This window comes from Thalassophryne amazonica, chromosome 15 (genome assembly GCF_902500255.1).
Source record: "Thalassophryne amazonica chromosome 15, fThaAma1.1, whole genome shotgun sequence".
Lineage (NCBI taxonomy): Eukaryota > Metazoa > Chordata > Actinopteri > Batrachoidiformes > Batrachoididae > Thalassophryne > Thalassophryne amazonica.
The window spans coordinates 13,347,054-13,367,119 of NC_047117.1; the positions used below are offsets into that span (position 1 = coordinate 13,347,054).

At 41.1% G+C, this 20,066-nt stretch overlaps 2 protein-coding genes across 2 annotated transcripts; one reads left to right on the forward strand and one right to left on the reverse strand.

Moving 5' to 3' along the window:
* On the reverse strand, nucleotides 1-6,652 carry ubl5 (ubiquitin like 5). The gene is made up of 5 exons (XM_034187679.1): nucleotides 6,535-6,652; nucleotides 3,350-3,427; nucleotides 1,617-1,700; nucleotides 278-315; nucleotides 1-123 (listed from the first exon to the last, which is right to left on the reverse strand). Exons 2-5 carry the CDS (start codon nucleotides 3,403-3,405, stop codon nucleotides 80-82), a joined length of 222 nt encoding a protein of 73 aa, XP_034043570.1. The 5' UTR covers nucleotides 3,406-3,427; nucleotides 6,535-6,652; the 3' UTR covers nucleotides 1-79.
* Nucleotides 6,653-6,738: 86 nt separating this feature from the next.
* On the forward strand, nucleotides 6,739-19,480 carry pin1 (peptidylprolyl cis/trans isomerase, NIMA-interacting 1). The gene is made up of 5 exons (XM_034187678.1): nucleotides 6,739-6,911; nucleotides 11,975-12,057; nucleotides 13,537-13,645; nucleotides 13,729-13,839; nucleotides 19,222-19,480. The coding sequence occupies exons 1-5, from the start codon at nucleotides 6,854-6,856 to the stop codon at nucleotides 19,329-19,331; spliced, it is 471 nt and encodes a 156-aa protein (XP_034043569.1). The 5' UTR covers nucleotides 6,739-6,853; the 3' UTR covers nucleotides 19,332-19,480.
* The last annotated feature ends 586 nt before the right edge of the window (nucleotides 19,481-20,066 follow it).

Consider the following 20,066-nt stretch of genomic DNA (forward strand, 5'->3'; position numbering starts at 1 on the left):
GGTTGTTGGATTGTGATTTTCTTTCTCGGGTTTGGATCACATGATGTGGACATCTGACAGCAACAGTCTATTGACTGGTCTACTGGTAATACAGCTCCAGGTTCATCCCATCATGGATTTCATCTGCACAGGTCGTGGTTAAGTACAATCCATGATTTACAAATAATAATAATAATAATAAGTTGATGTCATAATAAAGTAGATTTTTTGTGGCTCAACCTCAGTTATTTTTAAGTGATCACAACACCGGTTGAAAAAAAAATAGTTTCAAGGATACAGTCTTCAAGAGTCACATGGTCCTTGAATATCGTGTACCTGTGAGCACAGAGGGAAAAAAATTGCTGGTGAAGGAAGGACACATGAATGTATATTACAGGGATTAAGGCAAAAAAAAAAAAAAAAATTATTGAATTTTTTTTTTCACGGCCAAATCTCAAGCTGTTCACCATCTACCTTTTTAGAGAAACACTTTTACGACTGTGTCATAGAGCTTTAAGGTAAAAAGGCTTTTACTTTGTTGAATACATTTAAAATCTCAGGCCGGTGTAATAGTATAACTTCCCCCCTGGATAGCTCCCCCCCCCTGCAGAGGAAGATATCCATGTTTTGGTGTAAGATATCGGGGTGGGGGGGAAGATATCCATGGTGGGGGGTGAGATATCCTAGTATATCTTACCCCTGGGGGAGTAAGATATCCAGGGGGGTAGATAAACTGTTACACTGGTAGCCAGGATGTGAAAGGGGGTAATGAAATTGAACCATTGGCAGCAGGGGGTCTTGGGCGGAGGGGGGGGTGCATTGAAGGCCTCCAGAAAATGTTTGTTTTTTTATGTTCAGGAATGCATTCAGGAGGGGTTTTTTTTATGACTATTTTCTCACCTAATCCCCCCCACCGATTGAGTTGTACTGCTTAATGTGTGTTGTATATGTATTTTCTTTTGCACATTTTAAACTTTTCTTTGCATTTTACCAAAATTGATATCACAACCAACATGTTTGTTTTATAAGATTAATCACAAGAGCTGTAATCATTTTTAAGTCTTTGGCTTCCCTCATCTTATCTGACCTGATTTTAAAGCTAGAAGCCTAAACAGACCCAGTAATGCCAGGAGGCACCGAACAATCTACGGGGAATCCCCAGCTCCAATTAGGGTTACGTATTTCCTTGATTAAAAGCCTGCCCTTGAATCGGGACCTGCCTCATTTAATGACCGTGTCAAAACGTCATCTGAAAAAAATAAATGCCTGCCTTAAATAAGCGCTGACCATTATGTGCATTAAAAAGATTACATTTGGTAGAGTCCGCTATGGAGTGGTACCTTAAAATCCTAAATCCTGATTTATGCTTCAGCAACTCCGTGGCCATGCAATGATATCTACGTGCGCATGACCCTTTTAAAAGTTCTCTGTTACGTCTTTATGCAATTTACAACAGCAGCTTTTTCTGGATTAATTTGTCCCTCAAAGAGCTCCAATTCTCGATACAATCATCAACCTCCAAATCAACGATACGTGTCTTTTTCAGACTCAGCGTTGTGAAGTTTGTGGACTTTTCTACCAAATGTATCTGATCCATGATCGAAATGTAATCAGCGGATGCACTGCAAAAACTTTACCATTTCTTCAGCACAAGCTTGTCCCATCGTGTCCCCGTCTGTGCAGCAATCAGTTTCTTCAGGTCCTCAATAGTATCCCCAGAGCTGAATCATGTTAGGTTAAGGACAGGAGATGGGACAGAACAGCAGACTTTCTAAAATACACCATACTTTAAAAAAAATGTGGTTTCTATGGTTTAGATTTGCTAATGTTCCTGTCTAGAAAATGCAATAGTTTAACAAAATTGTCAAATTTCTTAGAATGTAAAAAGATATCTTCAAATCCCCCCCCCCCCCCCAAACAAAAATCAACAAAGAAAGATCATGTCTAGTTTAAAGTCAGGTCTGGGAGCATGCCCTGGCACCATGCTTTTCCACATCAACCACACTTCAGAACTGCCTTGAGTCCTGCATGGCAACCACTCCGTTCTTACCTCTCAGACATAGCCATCCATCTCCCAGAGGCAGGTGAAATATGGACATCCTCTTGACCTTTTCCAGTTGATGGTGTTCTCAACAGTGAGGCATCTATGTATTGGCTCATGCTCAGAGAAATGCGCACCACATGGCTAAATTAACCACGGAACTGGTTCTCCTCATCCAAATCTCACTAGGTAACTATTTGTTTGACCGTTTGTTGTCATCCCAGTGGCTCCCAGGAGATCTACTTCAACAGACAACCACTTGTCACCATAGAGTGTTAGTGTCAAAGTTTCACAACCATAGAGGAAGACAAGAAGCACCATGACCCTAAAAACTTAGACCTTTGGTCTCCTGCAACAGTACTGGCATCATCAAACATGTCTGCTCAGAGGCCTCATGACTTGATTAGCTCTTCCCAGGCACCTCTCAATTTCAAAAGCTGAGGAGCCAGAGACATGCATGTCACTGTAGAGATGATCCTGTTACAAGCTCCACACTTTCAGTGCAGACAAATACACTTCTGTTGGCTAAGTCCAGAAAGCCAATAAATCTAGATCTTACTCATGATCCAGGACAAACACAAACTCAGACACTATGACTCCTCATTAAGCATCTCTTATGCTACAATCAGGACATCCACTGACTTTGCAAATATCACTATCATCCACACTGTCAAAGTTAGTAAATCCTTCCTTTCCAACAAAGGCACCTAAATCACTGGACTCCATAATCACAGTCCGTGCAAGTACTGAACTGTGTAGGAGCCAGAACCCATCCTTGATGACTGCCCATATAACGTGGGAAAAGGTCAAAGACTCTGCACCCACCAAATAAACACAGGTGAATTTTTTGAGACAAAATTCTCCATCAGTGTCCCAGACAGATGTCACAGCCAAAAAAAAAAAAAGCAGAATATGAAATTTGGTGTGACCAAAATCTCTGGCAACATGTCATTTCAAATATCGTTTCAAGATTAACCAAAAAAGCAACTCTGTTCTTATGTCATATCCCATAGACTGCTGCATGGTTTGTGGATGATGGAGTTTAGGACCGGGTGTGAGTTTGTTGTCCTTTTTTTCCATTACTGAAGCCACCAATGCCACTGCTGCTAGTTAAAACATGAATTACTCAATTATGAAAACACTTTGTGCTTATTTTATTGGTGATCAAATAATTGTTTCAGCTCTGCTTTGACTCTCAAATTAGTTATTGATCAATTATCTGTAAAAATCTAGATCAGGTGGCCACTGCTCTAGGAAAAGGTAGCAGGTTGGACGCATGACCAAATGTATTCGATTCGTGCTCATCACAGCAGCTTTAATTCAGGATACTTGCATTTAACACGGACTTTCTTGCCAAGACGGTCGTTGCAAATCACCTCAATCATTTCTGCTGTCAGTTCCCGGTAGCTGATGAAAAACAGAGAAGTGAAGCTTAAAAATCTCATATGCATATAAGATAGAAATATTGCTTATTATTATTATACAAAGAGATTATGGGTAGTATTTAACAGAAGTATTCACCAGAAAAGAAAGGATTTCTGTAGATATTTTAAAAGAAAACCACATAAATAATAGTGTGCCTTTTCTGTACTATCATGTGGACATATAGTACATCCAGAAAGTATTCACAGCACTGCACTTTTTAGTTTTTTACGCAACAGCCTTATTCCAAAATGAATTCACAAATCTGGAAGGGTAGAGAAACATTTTTGCTGTTTAGAAGGTCTCAATGAGCACAGTGGCCTCCATCATTTCAATTTATTTAGTTTATATAGCGCCAAATCATGACAAAGCTGCCTCAAGACACTTCACACAAGTAACGTCTAACCTTAAATCATCCATAAATAGAAGTTCAGATCCACCAGGACTCTTCAAAGAGCTGGTTGCCTGTTTAAACTGAGCGACTGGGGCAGAAGGGCCTTAATCAGGGATGTGACAAAGAACTGCATTCCTCTGTGGAGAGAGGAGAATCTTCCAGAAGGACATCCATCTCTGCAGCAATCCACCAGTCAGGCACATGTGGCTGGAAGCTCAGGAGGATTCTGAACAATCAATATTCCTGTTTTTCAAAACCCAGCAACACCAGACAGAAATTAGATCACCCCAAAGGCCGCACACCATATCCACAAAAGCAATCAGGTGTATGCATTTCAGTGCAGCAAGGAATGCAATGACCTCTATCTACATCGGAGAAACCAAACAGCCGCTCAACAAATGAATGACCCAACACAAGAGGGCCAATACCTCTGGTCAGGATTCAGCTATCTACCAGCATTGGAAGGAAAAAGGACATATCTTTTAAGATAGCATTCATACTTTACATGGGGAAGACAGGTGCTTTGAAAGAGGTATCAAGCAAGCCATCTTTGCTTAAGTGATGAAGCCTTCTTTAAACAGGGGTGGGAGAGCTGAGACACCACCTTTCTCCCACCTATAATTCTATTGTTTCATCCATACAACAGAGACTCAAAGACTGTCCTCCTCTCTCCTCAAATAAACAACAGCAACATCTCACACCTGAATACAAGTGACCTCCAGTGACCAACGACGACTCAATGACTTTGATTATATCACTGTGACATCGACCTCACACAGGAAAAATATTTGATTCTCACTGCTCCAACTATGGGCAGCATGGTGGCTTAGTAGTTAGCACAGTTGCCTCACAGCGAGAAGGTCATGTGATCAATTCCTACCTGTAGCCCTTCTGTGTGGAGTTTGCATGTTCTCCCCAGTTTTGTGTGATCTTCCGGATGCTCTGGCTTCCTCCCGCATCCAAAGACATGGAGGTTAGGTGGATTGGAAACTTTAAATTGCCCGCAGGTGTGTGTGCGGGTGTGAATGTGTTTGTCTGTCTGTATGTGGCCTGTCCAGGGTGTACCCTGCCTCATGCCCTATGGCTGCTGGGATAGGCTCCTGCCCCCCCGCCTTTTTTTACGGATAAGCAGTTGAAGATCAATGAGTGCTCCAACTACCACTGATTGTTTTCTGGAGGAAAAGTGAGGTCAAAGAACTCAACAAGTCCAGATGACTCAGCCTACTTGGATATATAAGCAAAATGTCATGCTGGTCGTTAAGAAACTGAATATGAGTCTGACGTAATTTTTTTTTTAATGCATGAGAACAGTCAGCCAGACATTTTTGCATCCACAATTCATTACAGTATTCCATGGAACAAACAACACAAGTTTTACACCAGATGCTCTTCCTGATGCAACTCCACATTACATGGAGAAATGTAGCAGGGGTAGGGTTTGAACTGGTGTCACATGCACCATTTCGGAGCTCAGCAGCTCACCTGAGACTGACTCTCTTCACCCAAAGTGATCAAATGGATTAATGGGATTATTAACTGTCAGATGACAAGGTAAAACCTCTTGAATCATTATAAAGTCAGTTTTAAGCAGAAATGAGGCTGTTTATAAAAAAACGAGGTGATAATCAATGACACTTTGAAATGACAGCGGCGCAGTGACTGCGACAGCTAGCAGCTTGTGCTGCTGCGCCACTTTGATCACTTCTTCCGTCTTTAATGATGAAATAATGCTGAATTCATGTGGAAATCGTTGTAAAAAAGCTTCAGATATCTGTCACTCAGACAGATGATGGCTGGAGTGCAGTTTTAAGCAGAAACGAGGTGATAATTGGTGAACCGTGGCTGACGCATGCACAGTGAAGGCAGGGCTGACAGACTTTTAGGGGGGACTGTTCTGTCTGCGACACCGGGAACCTTCCGCAACGAAACCAAGCGCATTAACCACTTGGCCACCACCCTTGATGCTCAATATATCATTGGTGCTATTTATTTTTTGTAAAAACAGATGTACATAATACACACTTATCTGCATTTATTTATTATAACTGATTAAGTGCGCTTGTTTCCAGTGCAGAAGGATCCTGGATCAAAACCCACCCCTGCCCATTCTCTGTGTAACGTGGAGTTAGATGAAGAAGGGCATCCAGTGTAAAACTTGTGCCAGATCAACAGAGATCCACCTTGGACCCCAAGTGAAAACAAGGGAGAAGCTGAAGGGACTTATTCCCTTTTTTTAATAGGGGTCGCCAGACACAGACCTGCAAGTTGATTTTGGCACAACTTTTACACCAGATGCCCTTCCTGACGCTTGGGCAAAGGTGGTCTCGAACCAACAACCTGCCTCAAAGCACTTTAGGGGCATTTCTAGAAGTTTGTTATAATTATTTCTTCGTCACTTTTTGAGTATTTTATTTTTAGGTTATTTACCTCTATTTTTGCCGTTTTATGCACCAGAATAGAAATAAATGTCTACGCTTTACTGTGTTATCCGAGTTTTTAATGTGCGCTACATCTTTTTATATTTTGTACATTAGTTTCAATCGTTAGCCAGCAGTAGCTACTAAAAATTTCCCATCGAAAACACTCGCCTCCATCTTTGTTTTGCAAATATACAAAGCTAAATAACGTAGAGCTAAAAAAAAAAAAAAAAAAAAAAAATACACAACAAAAAATAACGCATTAAATGTAACTTTCATACCTGAAGAGAATTTCACAGGAGAGCGTAAGATTTTTTTTTTTTTTTTTTTTTTTTTACTTCTTTCAACTGTTCGTTTCGAGAGCACACAGTCCTGCTTACCGTAAAATTTTTCTGACTAGATTCTGGACCAATCAAACCCATTGAAATGTGATTGACAGCAATCGTCTGCCTATGAGAGGAGACAAAATCCGTCGGAGGAAAACAATCCCCTATCGTAAACAGGTTGGAAAGGGTCGTAAACTGTCTTGCTGCAGCTGTGGATGTCACACCGTAGCTACTTAATTCGAATCAAATTTAAAAATTGCTGCAGAAAAGCGAAATGGCAGACGAGGAGAAGTTACCGCCGGGATGGGAGAAGCGAATGAGCCGCAGTTCAGGTATATGAAGTGGGAGGACGAAAACAAAAAGATGCACTAACTGTACTAGAAAGGTAATTTAGCTTGTTAGCTAGCAGGCCCAGCAGCATCGTGGTTTAGTGTTGAAGGTCGATGTGAGGCTGATGAATGCTTATAGTGGACGTAGTGTGTTTAATAACACGCTGTTATAGGCGTGTTTGGTTATTTGGTGTGTTATTTTATGCATTATTTTCTCCCAGAGTGCTAGAGGGCTCTGTGTGACGTCATTCTGCTCCAGTGCGCGCACACAGAAATCAACGCCCTTTTTTGCTTCTCCCTATGTTGATGGAACATACTGAAAACAGTGCATATAGAGCGAGAAAATGATACAACTCATACAGCACTCATAACTGCGCTGCTCTACAAAGTGCAGTCTGGATCCAGAGCAAATTGCATACGTGAACACTCAGAACACACACAAATTATCATTGAATCTGCTCACAAGTAATGATCAGTGGTAGCTAAAAGGGGTAAATAGACAGATTGCAAGCTGCACATGAATGTATTAGAAGATTTCAGAATATGTTCCTGACTGACCATCTCCAATTTTATTTTATTTTTCATACTTTCACATAATAATATTGTTGCCAGTAAGCACCATACAACATTTCAACCTTATATTGTCATTGGTTTTTAAGATACTGGTGCTTTAACAATGGGGTATGGCACTGATTTTACTGTAAATAAAAAAAAAAAACAACAGACAAAGCACATCAAGTCTTTCAAAATTTGGTATTTCTCATGTTATAGTACTATTTTGGTGACAAAATATTTTTGTATAAGAAATAAAATGTTCTGATTTGTGAGGCATTAAAAATAGAAAAAAGTAAGTTTATGCCTATATTTCAGATGCATATTGTTCATGTATGACAAGGACTACCATAAAAAGAATTATACCACTGGAAAGAGCATGTCATCATTAATATATTCAGAAAATATGAATTTGGTATCTTAAACCAAATTACATTTATAAGGTTTATTCACAAACAGAAATCTAAAATACAGAGCCACTGTACTTAAAATACAATCACAAAATTGTATCAGAGAACCAATATTTGTATTTTATGTCGAAATATTTCTAATATATAACACAACATCGGATGAGGAACAAGATGTACAGTTGACATTGTTGTATCTTCATGATCCCTCTAAGACAGAGGTCTTCAACTCATTCCATAAAGGGCTGAGAGGGTGCGGGTTTTCTTTACATCTGCTCAAAGTGATGTTAAGAGCCCCATCACACTTAGCAAGAATCAAACCGACCCAGGCGGAATGTCAAAAAAAGCCATACTTCATGCCACATCTGGGAGGGAATAAAGAATTGTGGCAGACAGCCGTCTGACTGCTCAGACTGCGCTGCAAACCCTCCCGAATGATTCGGGAGCATTAAGCCCCCGAACGCGGTACAAATGTTGATGGAACACATTAGGATTACCCAGACAGCTGATGGGATGCAGTGAGAATATGATGAATGCACTTACATTGCCGTACGAGTGAGGTCCCATTGCAGGTGGAGGAAATATAATTCAGCAGCGCTCGTGGTGCATTTAGGCACAGTTGGGACATTTGGCCAGCATCCAAAATGGTGGACCATTTTGAACCGCTCCTCAAACTTGATCAGAATGCTTCGAATGTCATTTTTATGCCATACGATTATTTAGATTGTTGTCAAATTGCGGTCAGACTGCACTCCAACCACTGTTCAATATTTTCCCACCTCAGCTGCACCCCAACTGTTTTTGCGAAACAGGGTGCAGTCCGGAATGTGGGCCGAACTTTCATTCAGACAGTGTGACGGGGGTATAATCAGTGAAATCACCTGGTGGAGTGGGTGGTTGCACAGCAAACCTGCACCCTCTCAGCCCTTTTTGGAATGAGTTGAAGACCTCTGTCCTAAATAAATGATAAATGGACTGCATTTATATAGCACTTTTCCATCTGCATCAGATGCTCAAAGCGCTTTACAATAATGCCTCACATTCACCCCGGTGTCAGGGTGCTGCCATACAAGGTGCTCACTACACACCGGGAGCAAGTAGGGGATTAAGGACCTTGTCGAAGAGCCCTTAGTGATTTTCCAATCAGGCTGGGATTTGAACAGAGGATCCTCTGGTCTTAAGCGCAATGTTTAACCACTCGACCATCACCTCCCCTAAGATGTACGTAGACTAAGACTTGCACTTAGCCCAGGAGAGAGAATGTTTGTTGTTTATTTCTTGAGTCCCCCTCATACAAATCCTGAAAACTATTGATGCTCCACTTGCATCAGATGGCAGGCAATAACGCTTCTATCTGTTGTTGAAATGCAGATCAATACATTGTTTGAACTCTTCAAGTAGACCATATTTGTTTGAGGTTTTGCTTCTACTGACACTGTGGTTTAAACTGCAGAACTGATTATGGTAAAACTCTCAGAATCTAGGTAAGCTGAATAAAATTACATAAAATATCTGCTACATTATGTGTCACACAGCAGCAGTCATACTGACATCTACTGGTATTATATATTGTAGCACTGCTAATGGTAAAATTCACTTTTGGCTTCTCCAGCAAGTAATATACTCATTATTGACTAGATATACGAGATATATATATCGTATAAAACAACTCCAGATCAAGTAACATTTATTTTCATTAATTGCTGTACATTTTTCTTTGTTTTCACTGTATAATTTGTCTTGGTTATGTGTTGGGATATTTAATCTTACAGTGAAATATGACTATATATCAAATTACTATTTCAAGTTAGGAATTTCTCATTTCAGAGTTTTAATTTAAAATAAGTGGATCCTCCCCCTGCGTTGCTTTTCTCCCTCTCTTCCAGAGGATTCACTTATTTTTAAATTTTCTAGTGCAGTGAATTCAACTATATATGAGAGAGAGATATACACACACACACATATATATATATATATATATATATATATATATATATATATATATATATATATATATATATACGAGGGCTGTCAATAAAGTATAGGTCCTTTTTATTTTTTTCAAAAACTATATGGATTTCATTCATATGTTTTTACGTCAGACATGCTTGAACCCTCGTGCACATGCGTGAGTTTTTCCACGCCTGTCGGTGACGTCATCCGCCTGTGAGCACTCCTTGTGGGAGGAGTCGTCCAGCCCCTCGTCGGAATTCCTTTGTCTGAGAAGTTGCTGAGAGACTGGCGTTTTGATCAAAATTTTTTCTAAACCTGTGAGACACATCGAAGTGGACACGGTTCGAAAAATTAAGCTGGTTTTCAGTGAAAATTTTAACGGCTGATGAGAGATTTTGAGGTGATACTGTCGCTTTAAGGACTTCCCACGGTGCGAGACGTCGCGCAGCGCTCTCAGGCGCCATCGTCAGCCTGTTTCAAGCTGAAAACCTCCACATTTCAGGCTCTATTGATCCAGGACGTCGTGAGAGAACAGAGAAGTTTCAGAAGAAGTCGGTTTCAGCATTTTATCCGAGTATTCCACTGTTAAAGGAGATTTTTTTAATGAAAGACGTGCGGACGCGTCCGCGCGTCGGGACGCAGCCGGCGCAGTGCGGCGGCACAGGAAAAACACCTCCGTGTTGATAACCATTTGTAAAATCCAGGCGGCTTTTGATGGCTTTCAGTGGAGTGAGTATATGAGAAATTGTTTAACAGCTGGACATGTTCCAACTTGTCCTTAAGGCTTCCAACAGAGGTGTTTTTCCTGTGGCGGAGCGTCGCGGCGGCTGTGAGCCGACGCTGCAATCCGTCCGCACGTCTTTCATTAAAAAAATCTCCTTTAACAGTGGAATATCCGGATAAAATGCTGAAACTGACTTCTTCTGAAACTTCTCTGTTCTCTCACGACATCCTGGATCAATAGAGCCTGAAATGTGGAGGTTTTCAGCTTGAAACAGGCCGACGACGGCGCCTGAGAGTGCTGCACAATGTCTCGCACCGTGGGAAGTCCTTAAAGCGACAGTATCACCTCAAAATCTCTCATCAGCCGTTAAAATTTTCACTGAAAACCAGCTTAATTTTTCGAACCGTGTCCACTTCGATGTGTCTCACAGGTTTAGAAAAAATTTTGATCAAACAAAGCGCCAGTCTCTCAGCAACTTCTCAGACAAAGGAATTCCGACGAGGGGCTGGATAACTCCTCCCACAAGGAGTGCTCACAGGCGAATGACGTCACCGACAGGCATGGAAAAACTCACGCATGCGCACGAGGGTTCAAGCATGTCTGACGTAAAAACATATGAATGAAATCCATATAGTTTTTGGAAAAAAATAAAAAGGACCTATGCTTTATTGACAGACCTCGTATAATTGGTTCAATTAATTTTTGAAGTCCTGGCATTGTAAATTCCTGGAGCGACTGAGTGAGGGATCTCCTCTCAAATATAATGCCAGTCATCACAATGTGGATTAATTCATTTATTTTATTATTATATTTTTTATTTATTTATGTGTACTTAATGCAGCCCGAGACAGAGTCAAGTGGAATTGCTTTCAGTTAATGAGACCAAAATCTGACTCAAGTACTCCAAAGTGTCTAGAAAGGAAAGGGTGACTGCCTGGATTGCAATAATTGCAGGCACATTAGACTGTATTCTGTGCCGAAAAATGTGCTTGCAAGGATTATTCTTACCAGGATTCACGTCCAGCTATTTGCCACTTGGTGACTGGAAAAGTACAGTTTCACAACCAAGAAGTCGACCATGGGCCACATCCCATCTCTGCAAGTATCAGCTGGGCTTTTTAGCATCCTGTCTTGATTCTCATAAAACGTTAGATGTGGTTGTCTGGGCTTCATTCTGGGGCATCCTGAGAATGAGCCACCATTTGGGGGTGCCCTTGTCCAAGACCTAATTTGAACCTGTTCATTTCAATCACAACTGGAAGTTGTGCAATGTGTAGCTTGATAGAATGTACTTCCCAGAAGGAAGGTTTGGATGAAAATAACAGAACTTAATAAAGAGTTGGACTTGCCTGCAGTGCTTTGTGTACATAATCCAGTCATTGTTTGCTTTCAATACATTTTAATTAATTCCTTTCCATTTGCTCTTCTAGACAGGGTGTACTACTACAACCACACCACCAATTCAAGCCAGTGGGAACGACCGGTGGGAGATGGCCGCGGAGAGCCAGACAAGGTTATGCCATTTTCAGGCATGCGGAGGGGACATTAAAATGTTTTGTGGAATTCTACTCATAAAATGCTAAGTGCTCAAGAGACGTTATCATTGACTTAACGAGTTCATGTTTTCGTGGATGATTCCAGAGTCACCCCACTGTTGGAGACTAGTACAGTCGTTCACATTAAAAGACATTGTAGAACCTTCAGCACCACTTAATAAAATATTTAAGTCAATGTATGTGTATATTTGACCCTTCTATATAATTTTGACTATGTGGATTAGCAAAGATTCAAAATAAGTTCAAACATCTGTGCCAAATTCTTGTTTTTTTAGTCATTAATGATGTATGCTGTTCAGTCATTCCCCCCTACAGTTAAAAGCAATTATTTAAAAGCCCAAAGTTACCATGACATTCATCCCCTTGAGTGTATGTAAACATCTGACCACAACTGTACATGTTTAATTTTATATCTCTAGATAATACCCCTTGTTTGTGGTCAATCTTCCTCTAGTAATCTACATCCATTGTGCAGTGGCAGCAAATTTTATGTAAGGCTGTGTTTACACATAACAAGTCACGAGTACCACAAATGTATTGAATTGTAAGGTTTAATATAAAGTTTGATTACACAATTATGTCCTTTTTTTCTCTCTGATTGACCATTTTTAAGGTAAAGCTGTACTTCTAGTTTTTGCCATCAGATGGCCTTTGGTTTATTTTTCCTAAATTTGTGAATTTCGACTCAAGCCTATCAGTGGTAAATATCATTGGAACTCCTCGAAAAAGCATAGACCTGTAGAACCCCCCACTCTGCATGTTGTCACCAAATTTCAAGTCAGTCAGATGAAAAATACTCCACATTAAAGTATGTGGGCCGATACGTCATTCTGACTCCATTTGGTGTCATTCTGGTTATGTTTGATGGAGGTATAATAAAAGCCAAGATGATGGTTTGCATAAGTAATCAGCCTCTTTGGTATTATATCTGTAAATAACCATTTTTATTGTCAGTTTCCTTCAGACAAGCCAGGGGATGGATACATGAACATTTCCAAGTGACTGAATATGTCTTGGAGTTTGTGTTTCTTCATAATAATTGTGAATAAACAGTATGGCACTCTATGGTAAATCTGTGTGGAATAGACAGTTCTCAAAAACAGTGGCTCTGCAAGAAAGAGAAGAGTGAGGAAAGACACCCAGACAATGCATTTTGTATCACCAGGTATACAGCTTCACGATGAAGTGGTTTAGATGAGGGTCTTCTTAAAAAGAAGACCTGAAAGTTCAGCTACAATTTGCCAGAAAGTACATCTGAGATGTAAGGTTAGATTTGATGTTTTGGTGAAAGAAAATCCTTCTCTGTACCACTTCATCATGTGTACCTTGGGGGCTCAGTACTTTTAGAGGGCACTGTATGTATCTGAGAAGGGAGGTTGGGGGAGTGAGGGGGTGGTGTTTTAATTTTGTATTCAAAAAGTTTGTCTGTTTTTCAGGTGCGCTGTTCTCATCTGCTGGTGAAACACATTCAGTCTCGTCGTCCATCTTCTTGGCGGGAACAAAACATAACACGCACTAAAGACGAGGCCCTGGAACTCATTCAGAGTGAGCAAACACGAGGTAAAGGCTGGAATTTAAAAGTGCTGATTAGTGTCTCTCACATTTTCCTCTCTTTTCTGTGTGTTCAGAGTATATTGATCAGATCAAGTGTGGGCAAGAGAAGTTTGAGTCGCTGGCGTCTCAATTTAGCGACTGCAGCTCAGCTAGAAATGGCGGCGATCTCGGACAGTTTGGCAGAGGTACACGCACTTGTAATTATCACACACTACAGACTGCACTGTGAGTTTCAGGTACCCCTGACTTTTTATTACAAAAAAAAATAGAAATAAAAAGTGTTTGGTCGCTCTCCAGACATATTCCAAGCCTTTGCCAGTCTACCATATTTAATATGAAAAGTTTGTGTATGTATGTACAGATGAGGACAAAATTATTGTTTTTGTTTTTTTTTATCATTTTCCCAAGTGCTTTTTAGTAGCAATGAATTTTCAACACTGCCTTTCTAAACATCCTCGTATTTTGAATGCTTACGTTATTATATCAGTCTCATTATTACAACCTTATTCCAAAATGGAGTAATTTTTTTTTCTCCCTCTCAAAATTCCACTCATAACATCCCATAATGACAACATGAAAACCTTTATTTATTTATTTATTTATTTTTTTGCAAATTTATTACAAACACCTCTCAAGCTCCATCAGGTTGGATGGGGAGCTGTTTTAAGATCTCTCCAGAGATGTTCAATCACATTCAGGTCTGGGCTCTGGCTGGTCCACTCAAGGACATTCATAGAGTTGTCTTGAAGCCACTCCTTTGATATCTTGGCTATATGTTTAGGGTCATTCTCCTGCTGAAAGATGAACCATCGCCACAGTCTAAGGTCAAGAGCACTCTGGAGCAGGTTTTCATCCAGGATGTCTCTGTACATTGCTGCATTCATCTTTCCCTCAATCCTGACTAGACTGTCAGTTCCTGCCACTGAAAAACATCCTCACAGCATGATGCTGCCACCATCATGCTTCACTGTAGACATGGTGCCTGGTTTCCTCCAAACATGACACCTGGCATTCACACCAAAGAGTTCAATCTTTGTCTAATCAAACCAGAGAATTTTGTTTCTCATGGTCTCAGAGTCCTTCAGGTGCTTTTTCTCAAACTCCAGGTGAGCTGCCATGTGCCTTTTACTAAGGAGTGGCTTCCATCTGGCCACTCTACCATACAGGCCTGATTTCTACAGAGATGGTTGTCCTTCTAGACCAGTGGTGTCCAAAGTATTCCAGAAAGGGCCAGGAGGGGGCAGGTTTTCTTTGCAAAGAGTGGCTGCAAAGAAAACCTGGCCCTTTCTGGAATACATTGGACACCACTGGTCTAGATGGTTCTCCTCTCTCCACAGAGGAATGCTGGAGCTCTGACAGCGTGACCATCCCTAACTAAGGCCCTTCTTCGGCCAGCTCTAGGAAGAGTCCTGGTGCATCTGAAATTCTTCCATTTACAGATGATGGAGGCCACTGTGCTCATTGGGACCTTCAAAGCAGCAGAAATGTTTCTGTTCCCTTCCCCAGAGTTCTGCCTCAAGACAATCCTGTCTCAGAGGTCTACAGACAATTCCTTTGACTTCATGCTTGGTTTGTGCTCTGACATGCACTGTCAACTGTGGGACCTTATATGGAGACAGGTGTGTGTCTTTCCATTTCATGTCCAATCAACTGAATTTACCCCAGGTGGACTTCAGTTAAGCTGATCAATGGAAACAGGATGCACCTGAGCTCAATTTTGAGCTTCATGACAAAGGTTGTGAATACTTAAGTACACGTGATTTTTTTTTTTTTTTTTTTTTTTTTTTTTTTTTTTCCCCCCCCAATAAATTTGAAAGAAAAAAAAAAAAGCAAAACTATTTTTCACTTTGTCATTATGGGGTATTACATGTAGAATTTTTTTTTTTTTTTTTTTTTTTTTTTTTTTTTTTTTTTTGCAATAAGGCTGTGACATAAAATGTGGAAAAAGTGAAGAGCTGTGAATACTTTCTGGATGGACCATGTGTGCGTATGTATATATACAGTGAGGCAAATACACTCAACAAAAATATAAACGCAACACTTTTGGTTTTGCTCCCATTTTGTATGAGATGAACTCAAAGATCTAAAACTTTTTCCACATACACAATATCACCATTTCCCTCAAATATTGTTCACAAACCAGTCTAAATCTGTGATAGTGAGCACTTCTCCTTTGCTGAGATAATCCATCCCACCTCACAGGTGTGCCATATCAAGATGCTGATTAGACACCATGATTAGTGCACAGGTGTGCCTTAGACTGTCCACAATAAAAGGCCACTCTGAAAGGTGCAGTTTTGTTTTATAGGGGGGGGGGATACCAGTCAGTATCTGGTGTGACCACCATTTGCCTCATGCAGTGCAACACATCTCCTTCGCATAGAGTTGATCAGGTTGTCAATTGTGGCCTGTGGAATGTTGGTCCACTCCTCTTCAATGGCTGTGCAAAGTTGCTGGATATTGGCAGGAACTGGTACACGCTGTCGTATACGCCGGTCCAGAGCATCCCAAATATCCTCAGTGGGTGACATGTCCGGTGAGTATGCCGGCCATGCAAGAACTGGGACATTTTCAGCTTCCAAGAATTGTGTACAGATCCTTGCAACATGGGGCTGTGCATTATCCTGCTGCAACATGAGGTGATGTTCTTGGATGTATGGCACAACAATGGGCCTCAGGATCTCGTCACGGTATCTCTGTGCATTCAAAATGCCATCAATAAAATGCACCTGTGTTCTTCATAACAGACGCCTGCCCATACCATAACCCCACCGCCACCATGGGCCACTCGATCCACAACATTGACATCAGAAAACCGCTCACCCACACGACGCCACACACGCTGTCTGCCATCTGCCCTGGACAGTGTGAACCGGGATTCATCCGTGAAGAGAACAACTCTCCAACGTGCCAAACGCCGGCGAATGTGAGCATTTGCCCACTCAAGTCGGTTATGACGACGAACTGGAGTCAGGTCGAGACCCCAATGAGGACGACGAGCATGCAGATGAGCTTCCCTGAGATGGTTTCTGACAGTTTGTGCAGAAATTCTTTGGTTATGCAAACCCATTGTTTCAGCAGCTGTCCGAGTGGCTGGTCTCAGACGATCTTGGAGGTGAACATGCTGGATGTGGAGGTCCTGGGCTGGTGTGGTTACACGTGATCTGCGGTTGTGAGGCTGGTTGGATGTACTGCCAAATTCTCTGAAACGCCTTTGGAGACGGCTTATGGTAGAGAAATGAACATTCAATACACGAGCAACAGCTCTGGTTGACGTTCCTGCTGTCAGCATGCCAATTGCACGCTCCCTCAAATCTTGCAACATCTGTGGCATTGTGCTGTGTAATAAAACTGCACCTTTCAGAGTGGCCTTTTATTGTGGGCAGTCTAAGGCACACCTGTGCACTAATCATGGTGTCTAATCAGCATCTTGATATGGCACACCTGTGAGGTGGGATGGATTATCTCAGCAAAAGAGAAGTGCTCACTATCACAGATTTAGACTGGTTTGTGAACAATATTTGAGGGAAATGGTGATATTGTGTATGTGGCAAAAGTTTTAGATCTTTGAGTTCATCTCATACAAAATGGGAGCAAAACCAAAAGTGTTGCATTTATATTTTTGTTGAGTGTAACTATTTGATCCACTGTTGATTGATTTAGCAAGTTTTCTACAAAGAATGGAGAGGTCTGTAATTTATCGTAGGTACACTTCAACTGTGCGAGACAGAATCTTAAAAAAATGAGATATTTACATTGTATGATGTTTAAATAATTCATTTCCATTTTATTGCATGAAGTAATTATTTTATCACCTACCAACCAGCAAGAATTCTGGTTCTCGCAGACCTGTTAGTTTTTCTTTAAGAAGCCGTCCTATTCTGCACTCTTTACCTGTATTAATTGCACCTGTCTGAACTCGTTACCTGTCCACACATTCAATCAGTCACACTCCAGCCTGTCCACCATGGACAAGACCCAAAGAGCTGTCTAAGGACACCAGGGACAAAACTGTAGACCTGCACAAGGCTGGGATGGACTACAGGACAACAGGCAAGCAGCTTGGTAGAAGACAACAGCTGTTCTAATTATTAGAAAATGGAAGAAGCACAAGATGACTGTCAGTCTCCCTCAGTCTGGGATTCCATGCAAGATCTCACTTTGTGGGGTAAGGATAATTCTACGAAAGCCCAGAACTACACAGGAGGACCTGGTCGATGACCTGATGAGAGCTGGGATCACAGTCACAAAGATTACATTAGTAACACATGATGCTGTCATGGTTTAAAATCCTGCAGGGCAGCAAGGTCCCCCTGCTCAAGCCAGCACATGTCCAGGACCGTTTGAAGTTCACCAGTGACCATCTGGATGATCCAGAGGAGGCATAGGAGAAGGTCATGTGGTCAGATGAGACCAGTTGGTTGATTGGTGTCAACTCCACTCACTGTGTTTGGAGGATGAGAACAACCCCAAGAACACCGTCCCAATTGGGGTACGTGATGGTCCCGTGGTTAAGGTGTTGGGCTTGAGACCAGAGGATCCTCGGTTCAAATCCCAGCCTGACTGGAAAATCACTAAGGGCCCTTGGGCAAGGTCTGTAATCCACTACTGCTCCCGGTGTGTAGTGTGCGCCTTGTATGGCAGCACCCTGACATTGGAGTGAATGTGAGGCATTATTGTAAAGCGCTTTGAGTGTCTGATGCAGATGGAAAAGTGCTATATAAATGCAGTCCATTTAGCATTAAACTGTGAAGTACGGGGGTGGAAACCTCCTTTTTGGGGGTGCTCTTCTGCACCGTATTGAAGGGAGGATGGATGGGGTCATGTATTGCAAGATTTTGTCAAACAACCTCCTTCCCTCAGTAAGAGCATTGAATGTGGGATCTGGAGAAGATCTGTATGGAGGAGTGGACCAAAATCCCTGCTGCAGTGTGCAAAGTTGGTCAAGAAGAATACAGGAAACATCTGACCTCTGTAATTGTAAACAAAGGTTTCTGTACCCAATATTAAGGTCTGTTTCTATATTGTATCAAATACTTGTTTCACGCAATAAAATGCAAATTATTTAAAAATCATAAAATGTGATTGTTTTTTTTTTTGTTTGTTTTTTTATTCTCTCTCTCATAGTTGAATTGTACCTACCATAAAAATTACAGACCTCTACATTCTTTGTAGTTGGGAAAACTTGCAAAATCACCAGTGCATCAAATACTTACTTGCCTCACTGTATGTACCAAGCTGTGTACTGTGAAAAACCGTGAGGGTCAGTAGCAACTGACTGAATAAACTTTGTTGTGGTCAAACGACTTTATGTGCAGAATGTTTAGGATGAGGATATTGTTTATGTTCAGGTACCTGAGCAGACGTTTCACATGAGCTCTTTTGTTGTTTGAGAGCTCGCAGACACCCAACAGGGTGTGCTGACATTTTATTCGTACTGTATCCTAAACACAGGAATCAAGATTGATACCAAACTCAATTGTGTGACTGTGGTAAAATGATTAAAGTGTTGACGATTGTTTTACCTGAAAGTGTAATTGTTGTGGACTTGTTGGTGACTGTTTCAGGTCAAATGCAGAAACCTTTTGAAGACGCATCTTTTGCTCTCAAAGTGGGAGAAATGAGCGGTCCCATTTTTACTGACTCTGGAGTGCACGTCATTCTGCGCACAGGTTGAACGGGCAAGAATAAACCATCTGAAGCAGTCCTTCATTTTAACACCATCATCTAATCAAAGCCGATGGACTCAGTTATTGTTTTGTATTTGCAGCCAGATGTGCGTGAATAAAAGTGCACTCGATATCAAAGAGCGATGCAGGATATTCTTATAAGACCTGAACATGACAAGGCCACTATATAAATACGAGCGATTGTGAGTGTGTCGAGATGAGACTATTTCAGTTGAGCTCGGTACCAAAATGTTTGTTTGGAGCTTGTTTGTGCATGTGTAGTCACAAGGACCTTTTACAGTGTGTGTGTTCCCCTCCACCATATTCCTCATCTATTTTGGGGTTGGAAAGTGAACTTTTTGATTTAAACATTCTTGTACTTGCTTAAGTTGGAATTTCAGAAATGAAAGTATTGTGTTTGAAAGTCCCCACCCTCCACAAATACTGTACGGTGTTTATTTCCATGTTTTTGGTGGGCAGTTCTGCAGCTTTTAGAAGCATCGGTGTTGAATAAACTGTTGAACTCTAACTGGAGCTCTTCATCAATAAAATACCCCCCTTTTTAAAAAAAAAAAAGTCTTTTTTTTTTCTTTCTTGCTTTTTTATGAGTTGCACATAATATGTCAGACATCTTGAATACTGCAGCAAAATCATTTTAACTAATATAACCTGTGGGCAAGAAGATAAGAGCTACAGCAGTTTGACAATTGACCCCAATGATGTTGACTTTATCAAATGATGTT